This window comes from Arabidopsis lyrata, assembly GCF_000004255.2.
Source record: "Arabidopsis lyrata subsp. lyrata unplaced genomic scaffold ARALYscaffold_7, whole genome shotgun sequence".
NCBI classification, from domain to species: domain Eukaryota; kingdom Viridiplantae; phylum Streptophyta; class Magnoliopsida; order Brassicales; family Brassicaceae; genus Arabidopsis; species Arabidopsis lyrata.
In genome coordinates, this window is record NW_003302549.1 from 3,132,671 (window position 1) to 3,151,282 (window position 18,612).

Below are 18,612 nucleotides of genomic sequence, written 5' to 3' on the forward strand. Positions count from 1 at the left end.
CACGACGCGAGACATGTTAGTCAGATAGTTACGATTTTTAAGGTTATTTGATTTTATTTTCAGGATTTGTTGAATGCTACAAAGAGAGAATTACCTAAGGTTGAACAATCGTTAACTTCCGAACTAACACCGTTTCGTGTCATGTTGAAATCGGCTCATTTGCATTAGTTCAGGTTTCGATTTTGAATTATTTTTAGGTTTAGGTTGAAATCGACTGGGGGTCATAGTTTGGGTTGGAAAAACCCGCCAACAAATAGTTGAGGTTGAAAAATACCGTTTTCCCGAGTTTACACAAATGTGGTATTTTTGTTAAGGGTCCCACCTTTTTGTGGTAGAATTCATAGTTTTTCCCTTAATTACGTGAGCTGCCTACAACAAAATAAATCAACGCAAGGCTTCTAAGATTATTTCTCAGCAGTTAATAAAGTTTCAGGATCACCCAATTAGCAAGGAACAATATGATAATTCAATAACAGCTGACCGCAGTTTTTTTTTTTTTTTTTTTTTCCAATAGGTTTCGTTATATGGCAGACATCGTCCATTTGGATTCTTTGGACCATTAGGCACGAATAGGAGGAACTCACCACTAAAAAAGATTTGGTGACGTATTTGGGGCATAGACTGAATTGTTGAACTATACCAAGCATCGTATAGTTTCAACTTTTGCAACGCCAACATGCTTCAAGCAAATCTTGTTGCATTTGAAGTGAACGAAGTTGGAAAATTTGTCACACCACCTTATTGCTATTTACATTTTCGTTGATAGACATGCTATACAAATTTACAAGTACTGTACCGTGACAAAATCATAACTAAATTGTTCTTCACTAGTTTAATAATTAGCCAATTCGTTGTTATAAATAGATACGAAAACACGATGGTATTAAAATACTCTAATAAGATTTGTATCAAATACAATGTATTGATGTAGAGTACGTGTATTTCATTAAAAAGATATTTTTTTTTTAAAAAAACGAGGAGAATACGTGGAAACTATAGCTGCTTTTAAGTGTATTTATTAACATTGTGGAAAGAAAAATAAATAAATAATCTGAAAAGAGGAAAAACCAAAAAAAGCAGCAAATCTTTGGGAACGACCATTTCACTATAACATCTTTTTTCTGCAATTCTTGTCTTGTCTCTATAAATATTTGATCTCCAGACCAATCTCTCCCTCAAACATTTCCTCATCACTTCTCCTTTCCTCTCTGATTTCTTGCTTCGAGTTTTGATCTATACGTATAGTTATCTCTCTCTATCTCTCTCGCTCTCGTTCTCTATCTCGTTTCTAGGCAGTGTCAATTTCACCACTTGTGTGTAAGCGGATATAGAATCTGAGAGGAATCTTCAAAGATTCTCCCTTTGCTTCTTCTTTTTTACACCGTTTCTATTAATGTTCGAGACACTTGCTTCCGGCGAAATCGAAACTGCCAGATTGAGCCGTAATTTGGGGATTACGTCCAATTTAGGGTTTTCCTGCGGTGGATTTGAAGACTTTGCTATGAGATTTGAAGGGGAAAACATGGTGCCACTCAAAGCTGAAGAGGAGGAAGAAGACGAAGATGTTGTGGTCACCGAAACGACGGCGTTTCAGTTGCAACAACCGTTGTTTCTTCAGCAGCAGCAGCAGAAACTCGTTGTTGGGTATGCTCTGACTTCGAAGAAGAAGAAGAGTTTCTTGCAGCCCAAGCTTGAACTTCTTGCTAGGTAATCAATAACAAACCCAAAATGCTTCCTTGATTGTAAAGTTTGATTTTTCACTACAAAGTTTCCAAATTTGTTGAATAATCTTTGTTTGGTCATTCTTTTTTTTCCTGAGAGACGACTGTTCCTTTGTTGGCGTTTAAACGTAACCGACAAATTCTTTTCTACTTTCAAAAAGATCTTTAGGACTTTGACATTTTCTTCCAGATTTGGTTCTTGTTTCCTTACTCTTGTTTTGGTACCTATTATTGGTTTGCCTGATTTTATTGAGGACCATTGCCACTTGCCATGTCTTGTCATCTGCCATGTTTTTGTCCTTAGTCGACTCCTTTGCTTAGACTTAGGCTTACACTAGTATAGTATACTTGTGGTATCAGGAATATTTGTAAACACCTTTGTTTCTATGGGAATATTCCTTGTATAATCCTTTTGGATTAGTCTCGATTGAGGTTTGACTTTGGCTTTTAAACAATAAAATACTTGATGTTTTGCCTTTTCTGTGACTTGGAAATCTTCTTCAGCCACATGGGTATTTTTGTTAAAACAATCACTGGTTCTACTTAATATGTCATGTTCTAGAATGTCTCTAATAGCTCAGAGAGAACATTTCTTACTGGGTTTAGTTTGACGTCTGGTCTCTGTTTTGCTTCTTTCTAATCAACCCATAGCTTTCATTCTTTTTCTTCTTCCAGCAGTGTTTTGAAGAAAATGCTAACACTACTACTTTTTGTGTCTGTCTATTTCAGAAGAAAAGGCATTTTCTTTGTCGCCATCGATTTGAACCGGCCCCTATCTGAACAAGGACCATTTGATGTCGTTTTGCATAAGGTTTGAGAGAACTAAGAATTCTCTGAGCTTGAATATGTGTTTCTGCTGGAAATCTAATGAATTATATGATTGCTCTCTTGCAGTTGCTGGGAAAAGAGTGGGAAGAGGTTATTGAGGTTTGGAAAACTGACTGTTTTTCATAAACTGATTATTTCTTTCTTAAGTGCACTTCAGGTTCTATTCCTGAGTTTCTTGCTTGGAGATTGCAACCAATCTGGTTTTGAGTTTCTTAGTTTTAACTGTGTAAATGTATTCAACTAAAATAGGATTGATATTATTAGCCCATGAGTCTTTGTATTGTGAGAACCTTTTGTAATTGAAAGACTTCTGTTAAGCTGGAACAGTTTTTCTGTTTGTGGAAATTATATGTTGTCGTCAAATACAATCTCATGTTTGTTTCACCGTTTTTGTAGGATTACCAACAAAAACATCCAGAAGTGACTGTGCTTGATCCTCCAAGATCAATACAGCGTATATATAATCGACAGTCGATGCTTCAGGGTATGGCAGATTTGAAACTGTCAGATTGCAGTGGTAACAATCCTCAATAAGTTCTTTTGACATTGAAATTTAAGACTTTTCTTAGGTTTCTTTATAAGTGATTTTTGCTTTGGTAAATCTTTGTAGGCAGCCTTTTTGTTCCAAAGCAAATGGTCGTCTTGAAAGATTCAGCAGCTAGTGCTGATGAAGTTGTGGAAGCTGGTCTTAAATTTCCACTAGGTACAATTGAACAGATTTTCTTGGCATTAAATATCTTTATATGTATAATTGATGATCATGACCCGGGGCTGAAATTGGTTCAAACTTGTTTCAAATTTGTCTCAGTTGCAAAGCCGCTCTGGATCGATGGAACTGCAAAGTCACATCAATTGTACTTAGCTTATGACAGGCGGTCGCTTGCAGAACTCGATCCCCCTTTAGTCCTTCAAGAGTTTGTTAATCATGGTATTAGGTTTAATTAGATAGTTCTATACGCAGTTGTCCCATGTATATGTCTTCAAAATATTCAATGTATCCTTTTTTGGTGCGTGTAGGTGGAGTTATGTTCAAGGTTTTTGTGGTGGGTGATATTATAAAAGTCATGAGACGGTTTTCTCTACCAAATGTGAGTAAGTGTGAAAAAGCCAAAGTTGATGGCGTCTTTCAATTCCCAAGGGTTTCATCAGCTGCTGCTTCAGCAGACAATGCAGATTTGGACCCTCGTGTTGCTGAGCTACCTCCAAAGCCCTTCCTCGAGGCGCTGGTGAAAGAGCTAAGAAGCTTATTGGTATAAAATTTTAGCTGTTTTTCTCCACATTTTACCTTGCAAGCTCGGTTTTTTATATAAATCTGTTATTGCTTTTCTTTAATAGGGACTTCGTCTTTTCAACATAGACATGATCAGGGAACATGGGAGCAAAAACGTGTTTTATGTTATTGACATCAACTATTTTCCTGGCAAGTTTTTTCCCTTTTTTTGAAGCTTTTGCGCAGTTTTCTCATGGAAGCAGACAAGTGAACGTTTCTATGTTTGAAATCGATTTTGCAGGTTACGGAAAGATGCCAGATTACGAGCAAGTCTTTGTAGATTTCTTCCAAAATCTGGCGCAAGTCAAATATAAGAAGAGACAACTTTGTAAATGAAAGGCAGTTGTTAGATGTTCTTAATGAGCCACAAATAATAAATGTCTAATTATGGATTTGTACAGAATTAGCCTCTCCCTTTTGGAAGCAGTATCAGATGAACAAGTTTTGCTTACTGATTTTGAGTTTTAAATAAAATAAACGTTTCTTCATCCAAAGTTGACCAAAACAATAACTGAAATTATTATCTTTTGACCATACCGGTTCGTTATGTTAACCGAACCAATTTGACTGGTTTGATCAAATTGATTTCTTCGTCTCTAAAAACGCAATCCCTTAAACCTTTCCTCTCTTTAGCTAATTCTCGTCCCAACAATGTCTCTCCTCCTGCGAACTTTGCCTCTCCGACCTGCTCGTTTCTTCTCCGCCACCGCCATATCCGCCTCTAACGCTGCTAATTTCTTCTTCGCACCCAAACGGAGAAACCCACTTCCTGGAACCCGAAGAACCTTCTCCAATTCCCCTGTTGCAGCTGCCACCGGCGATGTAGTAGTGAAGCCGGTTCCATCTCCTCCGTCGGTTCTTCGGTGGGTATCGCGCACAGAGCTATGCGGCGAGTTATCAGTCGATGATGTTGGTAAAAGTGTCCGCCTTTGCGGATGGGTCGCCCTTCACCGAGTCCATGGTGGCCTCACTTTCCTTAATCTTAGAGATCATACCGGCATTGTCCAGGTTTAAGGTTTCACCTAATGCTTTTCCACTTTTCATTACAATAGATTAGCATTTAGAAGTTTCTTCTCAACAATGAACTTTTGACTCAGTGATTGGCATTGAATCTGAATAAGAAACGATTAAGAAGTGTTTAATTCAATCCATTCCTGGGTTTTACTTGAGTTTATCTGTGGTTGTTTCTTTGGTCCTATATGATTATCCTTGATTCGACCATTTTCAACTCTTTCTTACCCAGTTTGTGTACGCAAAGATGGATATATGGGGACTATATGATTCGTTTATGTTTGGAAGTTTTCTAATTTTAGGTGAGGACGCTTCCGGATGAGTTTCCTGAGGCACATGGCTTGATCAATGACATGCGGCTTGAGTACGTTGTTTTGGTGGAAGGTACTGTCCGTAGTAGGCCAAATGAGTCCGTCAACAAGAAAATGAAAACAGGATTCGTCGAGGTATGCCATCTCATTCAGCTCAGCTGCATTTTATATATCCTATATGTTTCGGTTTTTCTCGAAAGTTGATGTGTGTAGTATGTTGCATTAGGTAGTTGCAGAGCATGTCGAAATATTGAATCCTGTGAGGACAAAGCTTCCCTTCTTAGTTACTACTGCAGACGAGAACAAAGATTTGATTAAAGAAGAAATTCGCTTAAGGTGAAATATTAGATATATGATTGATCTTTCATGGTTGGTTTATCATATGGAATCTCCAAATGCTAAGTCATGTGTTGGATTTGGCTTGTATTATGTTAGATTTCGATGTCTTGATCTACGCCGTCAGCAAATGAAGAATAATATAGTGCTTCGCCATAATGTGGTGAAGTTGATTAGGAGATGCCTAGAAGACAGACATGGTTTTATTGAGGTGTGTCCTTCTCTATTTGAAACAGGCTCTGTATATAATTTATAGTATATTTTCAGTTTTGGCCCTTTCCCAGTTTTTCATGTTGGTCTGTTGTTTATGTCAGATTGAAACTCCAATACTCTCTAGATCTACTCCAGAAGGCGCGCGAGATTATCTGGTTCCCTCAAGAATTCAGGTGCCATTACTTTTTTCATCCTAATTTATTTCCCATCAGAGAATTAAGTTTCCCTGAAGTATAAGCTTATATCATAGTTTATAGGTCTGATTCTATCTAATTTTCTTTCGAAGTCAGGAACATTCTATGCTTTGCCACAAAGTCCGCAGCTTTTCAAACAGATGTTAATGGTCTCTGGTTTTGACAAATATTACCAGATAGCAAGGTAAATTATATGATCTTTGGCACTTAAGCTTGGTTCAGCATAAGCCTCCCTGACATAAATGGCTTATCACCTTCATTTACCACCAAAAGCAGGACTCCTGATGCAAATGATTTCTCTCTCATGCGTTTTTTTCCTACCAGATGTTTTAGAGATGAAGATCTAAGAGCTGATAGGCAGCCTGAATTCACTCAGCTTGATATGGAAATGGCTTTCATGCCTATGGAGGACATGCTGAAGCTGAATGAAGATCTTATCCGTAAGGTTAGAGTACTGTTGCACTATTTTTATGACTTTGTATCTTCTGTGCTAATGACGTAAGTAGCTCAATGTTGTCAAGAAATATCTGTACAAACTTGTTGCTTCTTGATATGTTTCTAGTAATTCCCACATGTCCTGAATTCCAAGCTCAGTTTCTGTGTGGATCTCTTCACTTTAAATTAGTTTAATGTCCTGTCTGCATTTTTTGATTGTTGGACCTTCTTGTGCAGGTCTTTTCAGAGATCAAAGGTATCCAGCTACCTGATCCATTCCCAAGGCTTACATATGCTGATGCGATGGATCGATATGGCTCAGATAGACCAGATACAAGATTTGATCTCGAGTTGATAGATGTAATATTATTTACTTCTTGGTTTTTAGCTAATGTTACAAGAAGTATTTATATGTCTCTATGGGAATAATTGCTTATGCTGTTTTTTTCTTCAACCAGGAAGTGCGTTTTAGAGCTGTTTCCCATTTTCTGCACTAAAGTCTATATTAAAGTTAAAATCTCAAGTTTCTGAAATTGCAGGTTTCCAACGTTTTCACAGAATCGTCCTTCAGGGTTTTCACGGAGGCCCTTGAAAGTGGTGGAATCATTAAGGTATTATGTGTGCCTTTGGGTGCTAAAAAGTATTCAAACTCAGCTCTCAAAAAAGGAGATATTTACAATGAAGCAATGAAATCCGGAGCAAAGGGTCTGCCTTTCTTGAAGGTCTTGGATAATGGTAAATAGATTACTTCTTTCTCTTCGAATTTTTTTTCTTTTTCTAATATAGTCATATAATAATTCTTTGTACATTCAGCTCTGATTAGGTCTAACCTAATGATGCAGGCGAGATCGAGGGAATTGCAGCATTAGTTTCTAGTTTAGACTCAGCAGGTAAAATCAACTTTGTTAAACAATGTGGAGCAGCACCTGGTGATCTTATATTATTTGGAGTGGGTCCTGTTACTTCGGTTAATAAAACCCTAGATAGGTTAAGACTCTTTGTAGCCCATGACATGGATTTGATTGACCATGTAAGTTTCTCTATTGGCCAATCACTTTTTTTGTCCCACTTGATGACAGTTCATCAGATTTATGCCATTTCTTGTATATTATACAGTCCAAGCACTCAATTCTGTGGGTGACAGATTTCCCAATGTTCGAGTGGAATGAGCCAGAGCAGAGGCTTGAGGTATGACGTTTTGTAATTTAACTTCTTGCATGAGATGAGATTAATGTCCAAATATGTTGTGTGTGCGCTAATATGAAAAGGCATTTCTCTTCAGGCATTACATCATCCATTCACAGCTCCAAAACCTGAAGATATGGATGACTTGCCTTCTGCACGAGCTCTCGCTTATGACATGGTCTATAATGGGGTCGAGGTAAACCAACAGCTTAACCATTTCTTTTCTCTAGCACAATGGCTTGGGAGTACTTTTGAGATACACTCGTATGTATACAGATTGGTGGAGGAAGTCTGAGGATATATAAGCGGGACGTTCAAGAAAAGGTTTTGGAGATCATTGGCATCTCACCTGAAGAGGTGAGAATCACTTTTTTTTTTTTTGAGAACTATCCATTTAAATGGATTATTCATGTTGTTCAGAGTGTCATCTCTATCATATATACAGATAATCCTTATCTCATTTTTTATCCTACAAACAGGCTGAATCAAAGTTTGGCTATCTCCTGGAGGCTCTTGACATGGGTGCTCCTCCTCATGGTATGTAAATGTTCCCAAGGTCAATTAACGAAAAATAAATACATGATCTTAACGTATTTGCCTAGAGTCTATACTGGTTCTGCCTAGGATCTTTAAGACAAAATGGGATCTGAAAAACTTTTTTGACACTTTGTTGTTGATGATGATGCTAAACAAGATTGGTCAAGCATGGTTGATGAAACATTAGAATTTGATATGAAATTACAGGTGGAATTGCTTACGGATTGGACAGAATGGTGATGATGCTGGGAGGTGCGAATTCCATAAGAGATGTAATAGCCTTTCCAAAGACAACCACAGCGCAATGTGCCCTAACTAGGACTCCCTCGGAAGTCGATCCAAAGCAGCTTCAAGATCTCTCCATACGCACCAATTAATAGCTCTCAACACAAACAATTGTATCTTCTGTTTACTCTTAACATCATTGGTTATTGATTTTAAAGAAATTTGTTATCAATGTCACTTTTTGAAACAATATTTGCAGAAGTGATTTTCAAAATTCCCACTTTTGACATAGTGTAATTAACCCACAATAACCATTTATAGAGTTAATATTCCAAATGCATCTATAACAAGCGAGTTCTTATTATATATTCATGTCTTCTGAGTTTCTGCAGCTTTAATAACTGGCATGGTTGATCACAGGGCACTTATCTGACTATTGAGCTCTTCTTCTACTTTTAGTGTTGAAGTCAAGTTTCCTGAAGAGCAGTGAAAGCAATCCGTAGCCAAAGTTCCAAATGAATAATATACAGATTTGCGAAACTAAGTAAGAGAGACAGACTGCTGTTTTCAGCTTTTACAATGACATAACTGCAAAAGCATAAAAAACATTTCACATTTAACTTATCTTTTTTTCCACTAGAGCTTCTTTCTCTCTGCTCCAAGTGCTTCCTCTTCATCTTCTCCATTCCCTTCTATTCTTATATCCGGCAGAGTTTGTGGATCAGTGAGAGCATCCATCTCTTCTTGGGAAATCGAGGTTTCGGAAGTATTATCTGCCTCCTCTGTTAGCTCTGTGGAGAAAATGTTTGAACTATCCTTTTCGCCTGATTCATCATCACCCTCAGACCTTGAATTCTCATTCGCCTCGGTCGTGTTTGAGCCAGCGATGTTTTCAAGTTGAGAAGATTCTGAAGTTGAGTTCTTAGACTCATCTTGAATGAAATCTTTGTTGGTAATGTTTGCAGAAATAGGGATGTTGGGATCAGATTCATTACGGTTTTGCTCAAGTTCCAAGACAGGCTGTGGTTCAGAGAATCCTGCAGGCGGTGCACCATCTTCTTGACTCCGATCTCGCATGATTTCTGTTTCGTTCTTCACAAACTCTGACGCTTCAAGAAGTGCTACTGTTGAATTGCCATTAACTGTATCACTTAGCGATTCAGTTACCGCGCTTTTTGTTTCAGAACTGGATGATTCACTGTCACCATCTTTCACTTCTGTGGTTGTTTTGTTCACAAAATCGGTGTTCTCTGCTTCTCCTAACTTCAAGTCAGGTTCCTTCTGGATCTCAACCTCGCTCGTAGCGCCATTGGGATTGTTGTCCTCAGCTGTTTCATTTGAACTTTCTTTCAATTTCTCAGTGATAAGTAACCGAGACTCATGAGACACTGCACTGGAAGCATCATCAGCCTTGTAATGCTCCTCGCGTGCCTCATCAACGGTCATATCAATCTCATCTGCATGATCAGTCTCTTTTTCTTTCTCATCGTTGTCACTCCTTCCACTCTCTTTCTCTTCTTCAAGTGTTTCATCATCCTTATCAGTATCTCCACCGGTTTTATTTTGATCTTGTTCATCAATCTCATCTTCCTCATGTTTGTTCTCATCCTCATCCTCCTCAGCTACTTCCTCTCCTTGCTTATTCTTATCTTCTTCATCCTCCTCAACAACTTCCTCTTCTTCTTCTTTCTCTTCCTCCTCCTCATGATTACCATTCTCTACTTTGCTCTTCTTCTCCTTCTCTTCTCCTTCATGGCTAACCTCTTCTTCATCCTCATCCTCTTCCACATGCTTCTCGTTTTCCTTCTGGTTATGATACTTAGGAAGAAGATCTTTCCTCCCAAGCTTCACCACTCCATCTTCAATCTCCGACAACAACACCGTTGATTTCTCGACATCTTTCTCATAAAATTCCTTCTTCTTATCATGAGAATACTTCACTTGATAGATTAACCAAATGCAAACTCCAAGCAGAACACATATCTGCAGGACATGCTTCCCTTTAATACCTTTGCTTCCTCTTTGGCTTCTGCTTGATGATTTCTTCATATTCAACAAAACTTCTTCTTAGCTGTTATACAAAAACCATACTAAGATTTTTAACCTGTGATAATAAAGAAACAAGCTTTTATAGAATAAGCCAATCAATCCCCTCAAAAACCAAATTTTTGTAATTCATTAAAACCACAAAGAACAATAGAAGATGTGACATGCAAAAGAGAAAAATATCAAATTAATTGCAACCTAAGTTGAAGTAAAACTAAACTATACAAATTGAACCCTAATCAGCAAACAGAGACTGAGACACTAAAACCCCCAAATCTTGAAGACAAATTCAACGAAGAATAAGTAGTAGAAGAAGAATGGGCATGGCATAAAGGAACTCACCAACGGAAGCTTCGATTTTAAACAGCTAAAAGAGTCAAATCAAGAAACCAATTCTTGAAAATAGCCAAAATCAAGAACATTCACAAAGAGATTACAGGAAAAGATAGAAGGGACAAGAATCGGATTCGGAGACAACTCAAAAGAAACAAAACTTGGAGTTTTGTGAGGAAGAGAGTATAGTACCTGAGAGTTTGAGAGAGTTATCTAAGAGAAGAAGACAGAGAAGCTTTCTTTAGAGATTCTAGTTTATTATAGTTAAGGCAACAAAAATGAGAAAAACTTTGAACAGAGGAAAGAGTGTGAAGGACAGAGGTAAGGCCCAGACAACGCAAAGATGGTGAACCGATGACTATTGTCTACTCCATTATTTTTTTTAATTATCTTTGGGAATCATTCTCTAATAATTTCAATTATTGAGAAAAAAAAAATTGTATGTAATATTATTTGCAATAATTCAATGATCTTCAAATTGTTCAATTTCATAACTTATAAAATCATGAAAATAAGAAAAATAGAAACTAAAATAAGTCTAGTTAATTAGTTAGAAGAATGAAATAAACTCCTATGTGTAGATATATGGTTGAAAGTTGAAACACAACCTCCTATATATTACTATGTCTTAAGGTGAGAAAACAAATAAAAATAAATAAATAAAAATCAACAAATAAATCCACTTCCTTGCTCTCTTATTTTATAGGTAACCTAATGTGTATGAGTCATTCTTGAAGTGGTCAAAGTAGACTAGAGAAGGGGACAATACCATTTTATTAGTCTAGGAAATACAATTGTCGAGAGCAAGTACACATTTGATATATCGTCTGTGTGTTCTCTTCTTCTTCTTCTTTTTTTTTTTTTTTTTTTCTGTCAACAAGCTATTTCTTTTATCAACAGTTTTTTTTTTCTTTTCTTATTCCAATTAATGAGACCAAGTATTCGGACTAGGAAAATCTTCAACTATTATATTCATTGGATTTTACAATGGTTCAAATGAAAATAAAACACTTCCTTTATGTTATCCACAGCTACAAGTTTTCCTTGGAACTTAAAAATGAAAAATCAACTTTTTCTATTAAAATAATTGATCTACTTCAAACCATTTAACCACAACCTAATATCTACTATTATGTTTTCATTAGTTAGACAATAAAATTAATTTGCGCATATTCACCAATAAAACTATCGATCGATAATTAAGAATGTAGCAGGTATGCAATATGCTTTAAAGAGGTAGGTCCAGGGTTTTATACAATAAAATTAATGGCATAAGTATGTTTTTCCCAACATGAAGGATTTCAAATTTCAAAGTTGAGTTAAGTTTAAATTCGCTTTTAACTTTCAACATTTAAGCTTAAAAAAGAGACATTGAAGAAAATATGAGCTCAACCGGGCCTTGTAGCCTAGTGGTAAAGGGGTCACAGCTGTGACTTCCGCCACCAGGGTTCGAGGCACGGTCACTGGCAGGTTTACATAGGGGAATTGCCAGCCTCGTGGGATTAGTCCTTGGACCTAGGAAATCTTTGGGAGACTCGTGGTTATTCAAAAAAAAAATAAAAAAAATATGAGCTGTTCTCTAAATCTCCATGAAACCAGCATGATGAGATCAAATGTACTAATATCTGTTTTTAGCGCTTAACCACAGTAAAACCAGATTCATTATGGAAAGTCCCTTCTCCGTGAACCGTGATCCTTGGTTATGCGCTCAAAAAGGAAAGTCCCTTAACATTTTTGTAATTATACAACTTTTAACGTCATGTTTTATCATGTACTGAATTCTCAAATGAAAAAAAAAAAGTAATCAATACAACAATTTTTACACACATTCATCAATTGAATTGAAATCAATATGGTTTAGTACCAATATAATTGCCTGCAGGGTCATAGTTACAGACGACAATACTTGCACCACTATTACACTTAGCCTTACCACAACCGAGCCGAGCTGAGCCACGCCACACGACCTGTGTGTAGTGTCCACAAGCCGGTCCGTGGCACGAGTTTGAGTAAAAATCATAGTACGACTTCTCATCTACCCACATTGCAACCGCCTGAGCCGCCGACATGTCTCCACTGCCAAATGCAAGATTCTCTCCATATGGTCCAGAGGAATGTTCAAGACTGCAGGAACCGGCGGCTAGTTGGTTTGCGTAGTCCTGAGCCACAGTGGCTATACCGAAGTCCCATCTTAGAGGCCTGACTTTGACCGCGGCTCGGGCTGCGTTATGGGGTCTAAGGTAGCTGTCAGGAGATTCATGGGACTGAGGATACTGAGAGTATTGTGCGGAAGAAACATCGATTTGTGTCAAGTAATTGATGAGAAGTAGGAGAACCAAGGTTTCAATAGCAACCTTATGAAACATTTTTCTAAAATGTATAAATATAGCGTGAGATGACTTTCTTGTGTTTTTGATGGATACTTGTAGAATGTTTAAGATGTTTATATAGAATGTACATATATTAGATAGTATATGGCCTAGTTGGTGTCACGTTTTGAAGTAAACCTGATCAGAAACTAAACTATACTTAAAAGTTTCCAAACATTGTCAAATGATGTACGCACGTTATTAGGGTTGTAGCCTTGTAGGTGTGCAAAAAAAAAGGTGGCATGATTGTAGAGCTGATAGTGATGAGTATCTCTGTCGGCTAAGGGTGGTGGAATAATATCTTTAAAACTATTGGTTTCGGCTATGGATTGGTAGATATTATTTTTAAATATGGGACTGGTATTTTTTTTTTCGTTCACCCGATTAATAAAGAAATGTAATGGAGTTAACCAGTCATCGCTTAGGTCTCCGATAGCTATGAAATAATATTTTTGGTTCAATCTTAATTTTCTCTGGACTATTTAGGTGGTAACGGAGCTAATCAACCCTACATGGTGAGGAAAAAAAATATCAATTTTCGTCTCCATGATGTTCTGTTAACTCTTAATATAGAAACTCTTATCTAACACTTTGTTAGTAACACATGAAAGACGGCTCATGATCTCTCTAATATTTTTAAAAGAAATCTTAAAATATGCTATATCTTTTGATTCGGAATTTCGATTGGTTTAAAAAGTTGAAATCGTTGGCTATAGCCAAAGTATCCAAATCAAAATTATGGTTGGTGTAAAATCATTTTCAAAAATAATGTAGCTAACGGATTAAAAACCCTTGGCATATTCTCTTATATTCAATCACAAATGTGTTTAAACTTTAATATTACAGTAGTCAACGACTCAACGTATAGTGCGCAGCCTCCTTGCACAAGCAGACGGATGATCTAAGCACTCTCAGACGGATGACCTAAGCACTCTCAGACGATGTCGATGTGAAAATATTATTATAGCAAATTAAAGTCTTTTCCGTGTGGTAGTTAACGTTGTTTTACAATTCACATAATTCATCTATAGCTTATCTTCCGAATGAGTCACTGTCTGAATACTATACAATAATATCAAAGAGACTAAAAAGGGGTGGAAACAATATCAGAGAACTCCACAAAATTGTATTTTGCGCTAACAATTAGTCTCTGTTCTCGTAAGAAACGAATCGGCTTCGAATTTTCTGTTCCTTAATGGAGATATCGCTTGAGAGAGAGTAGTTCTCTAATAATTGGAACATTTTTTTGTTAATCCATATGAAGATGAAAAACTAAAAGTTTGATTATTTTAATTAAACAATTTCTCGTTTGATTTTTCAGATTGTGTTTACATTTTTATATATTAATATTATTTAATTTTTAATTGAATTTACACACGTCTACAAAATTTCTTAAGTAAATTGATATTTTAATTTAATATTGAACCCGAAAATGCAAACGGAAGAAAAAGATGGCATTTTCGTTTGACTTTTTTTTGTTCGTAACCTAACAATTTAGAAGAGATTATTGGTAAAAGGAGATCTGGTACATATGTTTTTTTCTTTTGGAAGTACACAGTAGATACAAAAATTTGATATGCAAAAAACAAAAACCTATATATATGGGATTAATTTAATCATGCATTCATGTGTACGTATATAAAAGGAGAGGAGATTTTGATATAGCAAACAAAGCAAGTGCAAGCCGTAGCATTGCATTTTTATTATTCCATCATAAAAATCCACGTAATACATATGGTACAAAAGAGGACCGGACCGGACAAACCAATCTTTATTAGCTGACGATATATATATGATTGGTATAACTGAACAACATGGAAACAATACATTCATGTGTATAAACATATATTCAAAAACATTACAATGGAGGTTTTTTTAGTAAGGCCACTCGCCAACCCAGTTACCGGGAGGATCGTAGTTGCAAGTGATAAAGGTTTGACCATTGTTGCATTTGACTTTTGCACATCCTAGCCTCGCCGTGTTTCTCCACACAACCTGAGTATAGTGGCCACACTGTTTGTTCCAAGCACATGTGTTGGAATTATAATCGTAGTCAAATTGCTCGTCCACCCACATGTTAACGGCTGCAACGCCTGTCATGCTACCGCTGCTCCAAGCGATGTTCTCTCCATAGGGTCCGCTAGAGTGTTTCATAGCGCAGTCACCTTTACGCTGGTTCGCATAGCTACGGGCATAAGCAGCCACCTTCTCGTCCCATCTTAAGGGACCCACCCCAACCTCAGCTCGTGCTCGGTTGTGAGCTGCCAAAAAATCTTGAGGACTGTCTTGGGCTTTTAGATGAACTATGAGAACAAGGAAAAAGGTTATGGCCACGAATAGGTTTTGAGATGAGTTAAAGATTTTCATCTTTTTTTTTCGTTTTTGACGTTTAGAACTTTAAAGTTTTTGTGGGTTTTAGAAGTGAGGATTGAATACGTTATATAGTAGTTTTGTACCAATACTTGTTGAACGTTTTATATTTTCGAAAGAATCACTTGTAATTTTTATAATGTTAATTTGCTTTCCACAAAAAATAATAATAATTTAACTTACAAATTAATATTCCCTCTGTTCATTGAAGTTGGATGTTCTAGTGTTTTGAGTTTGTTTCACAAATATTGATTTTCTAATTTTTTTTTTTTTATTTCTAATTAATTGATTTTAATAAATCGTAGATTTTAAGACGTAATGATTAACTGGTTCAGATTACTATTGATTCATAGTTATTAAAAAATATTTAATAAAAGTAAATAATTAAACAATTATTGTTTCTTAAGAAATGTGAAATCTCTAGAAACAAAGGGAGTAGAAACGTATGCGTCTTTAGTCTAATATAGTAGGCCATTTGATTAAGTGTAATTATTTCTTAGCTACACGCCATATTATTTGACTTGCATGACTAGTGAAATTCTGATATATGATGAATTGCATTCTCATATCGGTTATGTATGCAACTTAATTAGTAAAGAATAATTCAGATTATAGATAGAGTTTTTGGAGATCCTGACATATGTACGTAGTAGTTGTAGATATTACCATGTTCGTACGTGTTTATCATGGATTGGATCATCATCATCCATATAACTTATGATCCGTCTAATTGTTGTCGATGGTATATTTTTATGTTTAAAATGTTAATGGTGAGATAACTATGTGTGGATAGAAGGCGAGACTAATAAGTTAGGAAGGAGGTAAAAAAAATCGATGACATACGTAAAAACGATATCATATCATATGTCGATCATTCGATTTTTAATTTATATATACTTGGCTTAAAGAGAAACGAGGAAACTTTTCCATAAGATGCAGAGTAGTTGGAGTTTCACATCGCTGACTTTTGTTTATTTTCGACCTAGGATGGCTAAACAATCTAGATAATATATATATAGCCACCACGAAATATTTTTGTTTTAATCGAATTTGTGATGATGGCCGTTTATATTAACTTTTGTCTTTCTTTTTGCAAGATGGCTATATATTATCAACAGAGTGATTCAAACAATCTACTATTATATAGTTTTCGTTAGTTGAAGGACTTAGAGATTCGATACTTGATATCATGCGTATTTAATTTTTAAAATATAGTTATAATATTTTAGGTTTCACTTCTATATATAATTTATATATAGTTTCCATTAATTATTTACAATATGGAGTATTTTTCGAATGTAGAAATAAATAACGCAGACATTTACACGTTGTGGTACTTGTGTACGTTGTTGACTAGACGCAGAAACTTTCAAATTCTCTAAAACGGTACTCCATAATCTCAACAGAAGGAACTGTCGTTTATTGGATGTCATTTGGAAATAAAGTAGCTCAAATTGAAGATAAGTTTCGAATCTCAATTCTCTTTAACTATTCATGCTTAATAGTTTATTGCTGCTATTCTCTGTGTCTGCATCAATATATCATTATATCTCATATGTTTCAACACGCAAAATATCTGCTAGCTTTCTCGTTTCACTATTTGTTTTTTTCTTTTGTTAGAGCATCCAACGGGGAAAACTATAAAAGTTTCTCAAATATAATAATTTAATGATTTTGTAATAACTAAATTATTTATTTAAATTTTAATTAATAAAAAAAACTTTAACCAATCAAATGATGCCAAGTGTTAGACATAGTGTCTCAAAGTTTCTCAAATGAGACACTGTGTCTCATTCTCTCTATTACTTTTAATTATATATTTTTTTTAATTCTTTAGACATTCTTTGAGAAACCTTCGTTGAAGATGCTCTTATGATACAAACTGGGTTGGGATTGTTTTGAATGCCAATTTCTGACATTTCAAACACCACTTGAACCAAAAATATAATTTTCTTCATCACATATGCGAAGATCACTTTGACACAAATTCGTCACGAGTTAAAATATATATATATATATATATATATATATATATATATATATCAAAGATATACTTTTCAAATGTTTCTGAATTTTAGCCATCTCTGATCATAAAGTTAACGTAATAACATATACTACAAGAAGACTATGATTGAACCCCTAAACCTGGTGGTATGAAAAAACAATTTATGTTGGTCTAGTGGTTAAAATTCATCATGTAAATAAGAGATCACGGTTCGTGCCTTCTTATTCGCTGTTTCAATCATAGTTAGCTATTGTTGATGGTTTACAAATATATCCGGTGTTTCATCCACTCTATCTGAAAATTTAATCTGAATGGCATGAGACTCGTTGAAAATTAAGTTAAAACCCCCATGGTATATAGGATCTAAGCTAGCCCACTATCCCATAATAAGGGAAATAGTAATAACTCACATTATTATTAATTACAATTTTAAGCACACGAAAAATGTATTACTCCATCACAAGATATTATACAAACCATAAACATACAAAGGGACCACCACATCCAGATAGATGGTGATATTCATTTATTGAAATTATAGAAACACACACTGTGGACAAGTTTTATTCGTCAGCGTACACATACACTTAGTAAGGCCAACGGCCCCTAATATTACCAGGAGGAAAATAGTTGCAAGTCACAAAGGTTCCACCATTGTCACACTTGACTTTGGCACACCCAACCCACTCCGAGTTTTTCCACACAACCTGAGTATAATGACCACATTGTTTTCCAGCACGACATGTGTTCGATTTGTGGAAGTAGTCAGACTTCTCTTTGACCCACAATCTCACTGCGGCAGCTCCGGACATATCACCACTGCTCCATGCCAAGTTTTCACCGTACCGCCCGCGTGAGTTTGAGTGTTTGAGACGACAGTCCCGCTTTCTTATTTGAGCATAGTTCCAGGCGTATCGCGCCGCCCCCGCATGCCATTTTATATGAGGCACACCAACGTGGTCTCGAGCACGGTTGTGTACAGCGAGGTAGTCTTTTGGCCCGTCTTGGGCTTTCAGTGGAACTGCAAAAGCTAGGACAAGAGCTAACGCCAATAGTACTAGGGTTTGAGGAGAGTTAAACATCTTCATTTTTTTAATCTTAGTTGTCTTTGAGCTTTTTTAAGTGTTGTGTGTGTTATGGGTTAGAAACGAGGATTTATATAGAGTTTACTTTGGAGTTATTTTCTAGACGAGTAATAACTAATAATAACACTTGCGAGATAT

At 36.0% G+C, this 18,612-nt stretch overlaps 6 protein-coding genes across 10 annotated transcripts; 2 read left to right on the forward strand and 4 right to left on the reverse strand.

The window, feature by feature from the left end:
* The first annotated feature begins 1,034 nt into the window (after positions 1-1,034).
* Positions 1,035-4,307, forward strand: LOC9303232 (inositol-tetrakisphosphate 1-kinase 2). The gene is made up of 9 exons (XM_002867114.2): positions 1,035-1,707; positions 2,451-2,532; positions 2,616-2,648; positions 2,946-3,066; positions 3,160-3,252; positions 3,358-3,477; positions 3,567-3,799; positions 3,885-3,969; positions 4,061-4,307. The coding sequence occupies exons 1-9, from the start codon at positions 1,394-1,396 to the stop codon at positions 4,153-4,155; spliced, it is 1,176 nt and encodes a 391-aa protein (XP_002867160.1). The 5' UTR covers positions 1,035-1,393; the 3' UTR covers positions 4,156-4,307.
* A 109-nt stretch (positions 4,308-4,416) lies between these two features.
* LOC9303233 (aspartate--tRNA ligase, chloroplastic/mitochondrial) lies at positions 4,417-8,540 on the forward strand. Of its 2 annotated transcripts, none has more exons than XM_002867115.2 (15): positions 4,417-4,827; positions 5,133-5,276; positions 5,368-5,477; positions 5,577-5,688; positions 5,792-5,863; positions 5,977-6,068; positions 6,209-6,329; positions 6,557-6,679; positions 6,859-7,054; positions 7,162-7,349; positions 7,436-7,507; positions 7,602-7,700; positions 7,781-7,861; positions 7,984-8,041; positions 8,249-8,540. In XM_002867115.2, the coding sequence occupies exons 1-15, from the start codon at positions 4,471-4,473 to the stop codon at positions 8,416-8,418; spliced, it is 1,995 nt and encodes a 664-aa protein (XP_002867161.1). In that variant the 5' UTR covers positions 4,417-4,470; the 3' UTR covers positions 8,419-8,540. The 2 variants fall into 2 exon arrangements, with proteins under 2 accessions (XP_002867161.1, XP_020872572.1); XM_021016913.1 differs by having other exon boundaries at positions 4,638-4,834.
* A 208-nt stretch (positions 8,541-8,748) lies between these two features.
* LOC9305263 (ABC transporter F family member 4) lies at positions 8,749-11,000 on the reverse strand. Of its 4 annotated transcripts, none has more exons than XM_021016916.1 (2): positions 10,838-11,000; positions 8,749-10,337 (listed from the first exon to the last, which is right to left on the reverse strand). In XM_021016916.1, exon 2 carries the CDS (start codon positions 10,313-10,315, stop codon positions 8,903-8,905), a length of 1,413 nt encoding a protein of 470 aa, XP_020872575.1. In that variant the 5' UTR covers positions 10,316-10,337; positions 10,838-11,000; the 3' UTR covers positions 8,749-8,902. The 4 variants fall into 4 exon arrangements, with proteins under 4 accessions (XP_020872575.1, XP_020872573.1, XP_020872576.1 ...); XM_021016914.1 differs by having other exon boundaries at positions 8,749-10,370; XM_021016917.1 differs by lacking the exon at positions 10,838-11,000 and adding an exon at positions 10,655-10,830.
* A 1,345-nt stretch (positions 11,001-12,345) lies between these two features.
* LOC9305264 (pathogenesis-related protein 1) lies at positions 12,346-13,836 on the reverse strand. Its single transcript, XM_002869147.2, has one exon. The coding sequence runs from the start codon at positions 13,009-13,011 to the stop codon at positions 12,493-12,495; it is 519 nt and encodes a 172-aa protein (XP_002869193.1). The 5' UTR covers positions 13,012-13,836; the 3' UTR covers positions 12,346-12,492.
* An 840-nt stretch (positions 13,837-14,676) lies between these two features.
* On the reverse strand, positions 14,677-15,461 carry LOC9305265 (pathogenesis-related protein 1). Its single transcript, XM_021016436.1, has one exon. The coding sequence runs from the start codon at positions 15,379-15,381 to the stop codon at positions 14,890-14,892; it is 492 nt and encodes a 163-aa protein (XP_020872095.1). The 5' UTR covers positions 15,382-15,461; the 3' UTR covers positions 14,677-14,889.
* A 2,355-nt stretch (positions 15,462-17,816) lies between these two features.
* Positions 17,817-18,522, reverse strand: LOC9305266 (pathogenesis-related protein 1). The gene has a single exon (XM_002869149.2). It carries the CDS (start codon positions 18,475-18,477, stop codon positions 17,977-17,979), a length of 501 nt encoding a protein of 166 aa, XP_002869195.1. The 5' UTR covers positions 18,478-18,522; the 3' UTR covers positions 17,817-17,976.
* Between the last annotated feature and the right edge of the window lie 90 nt (positions 18,523-18,612).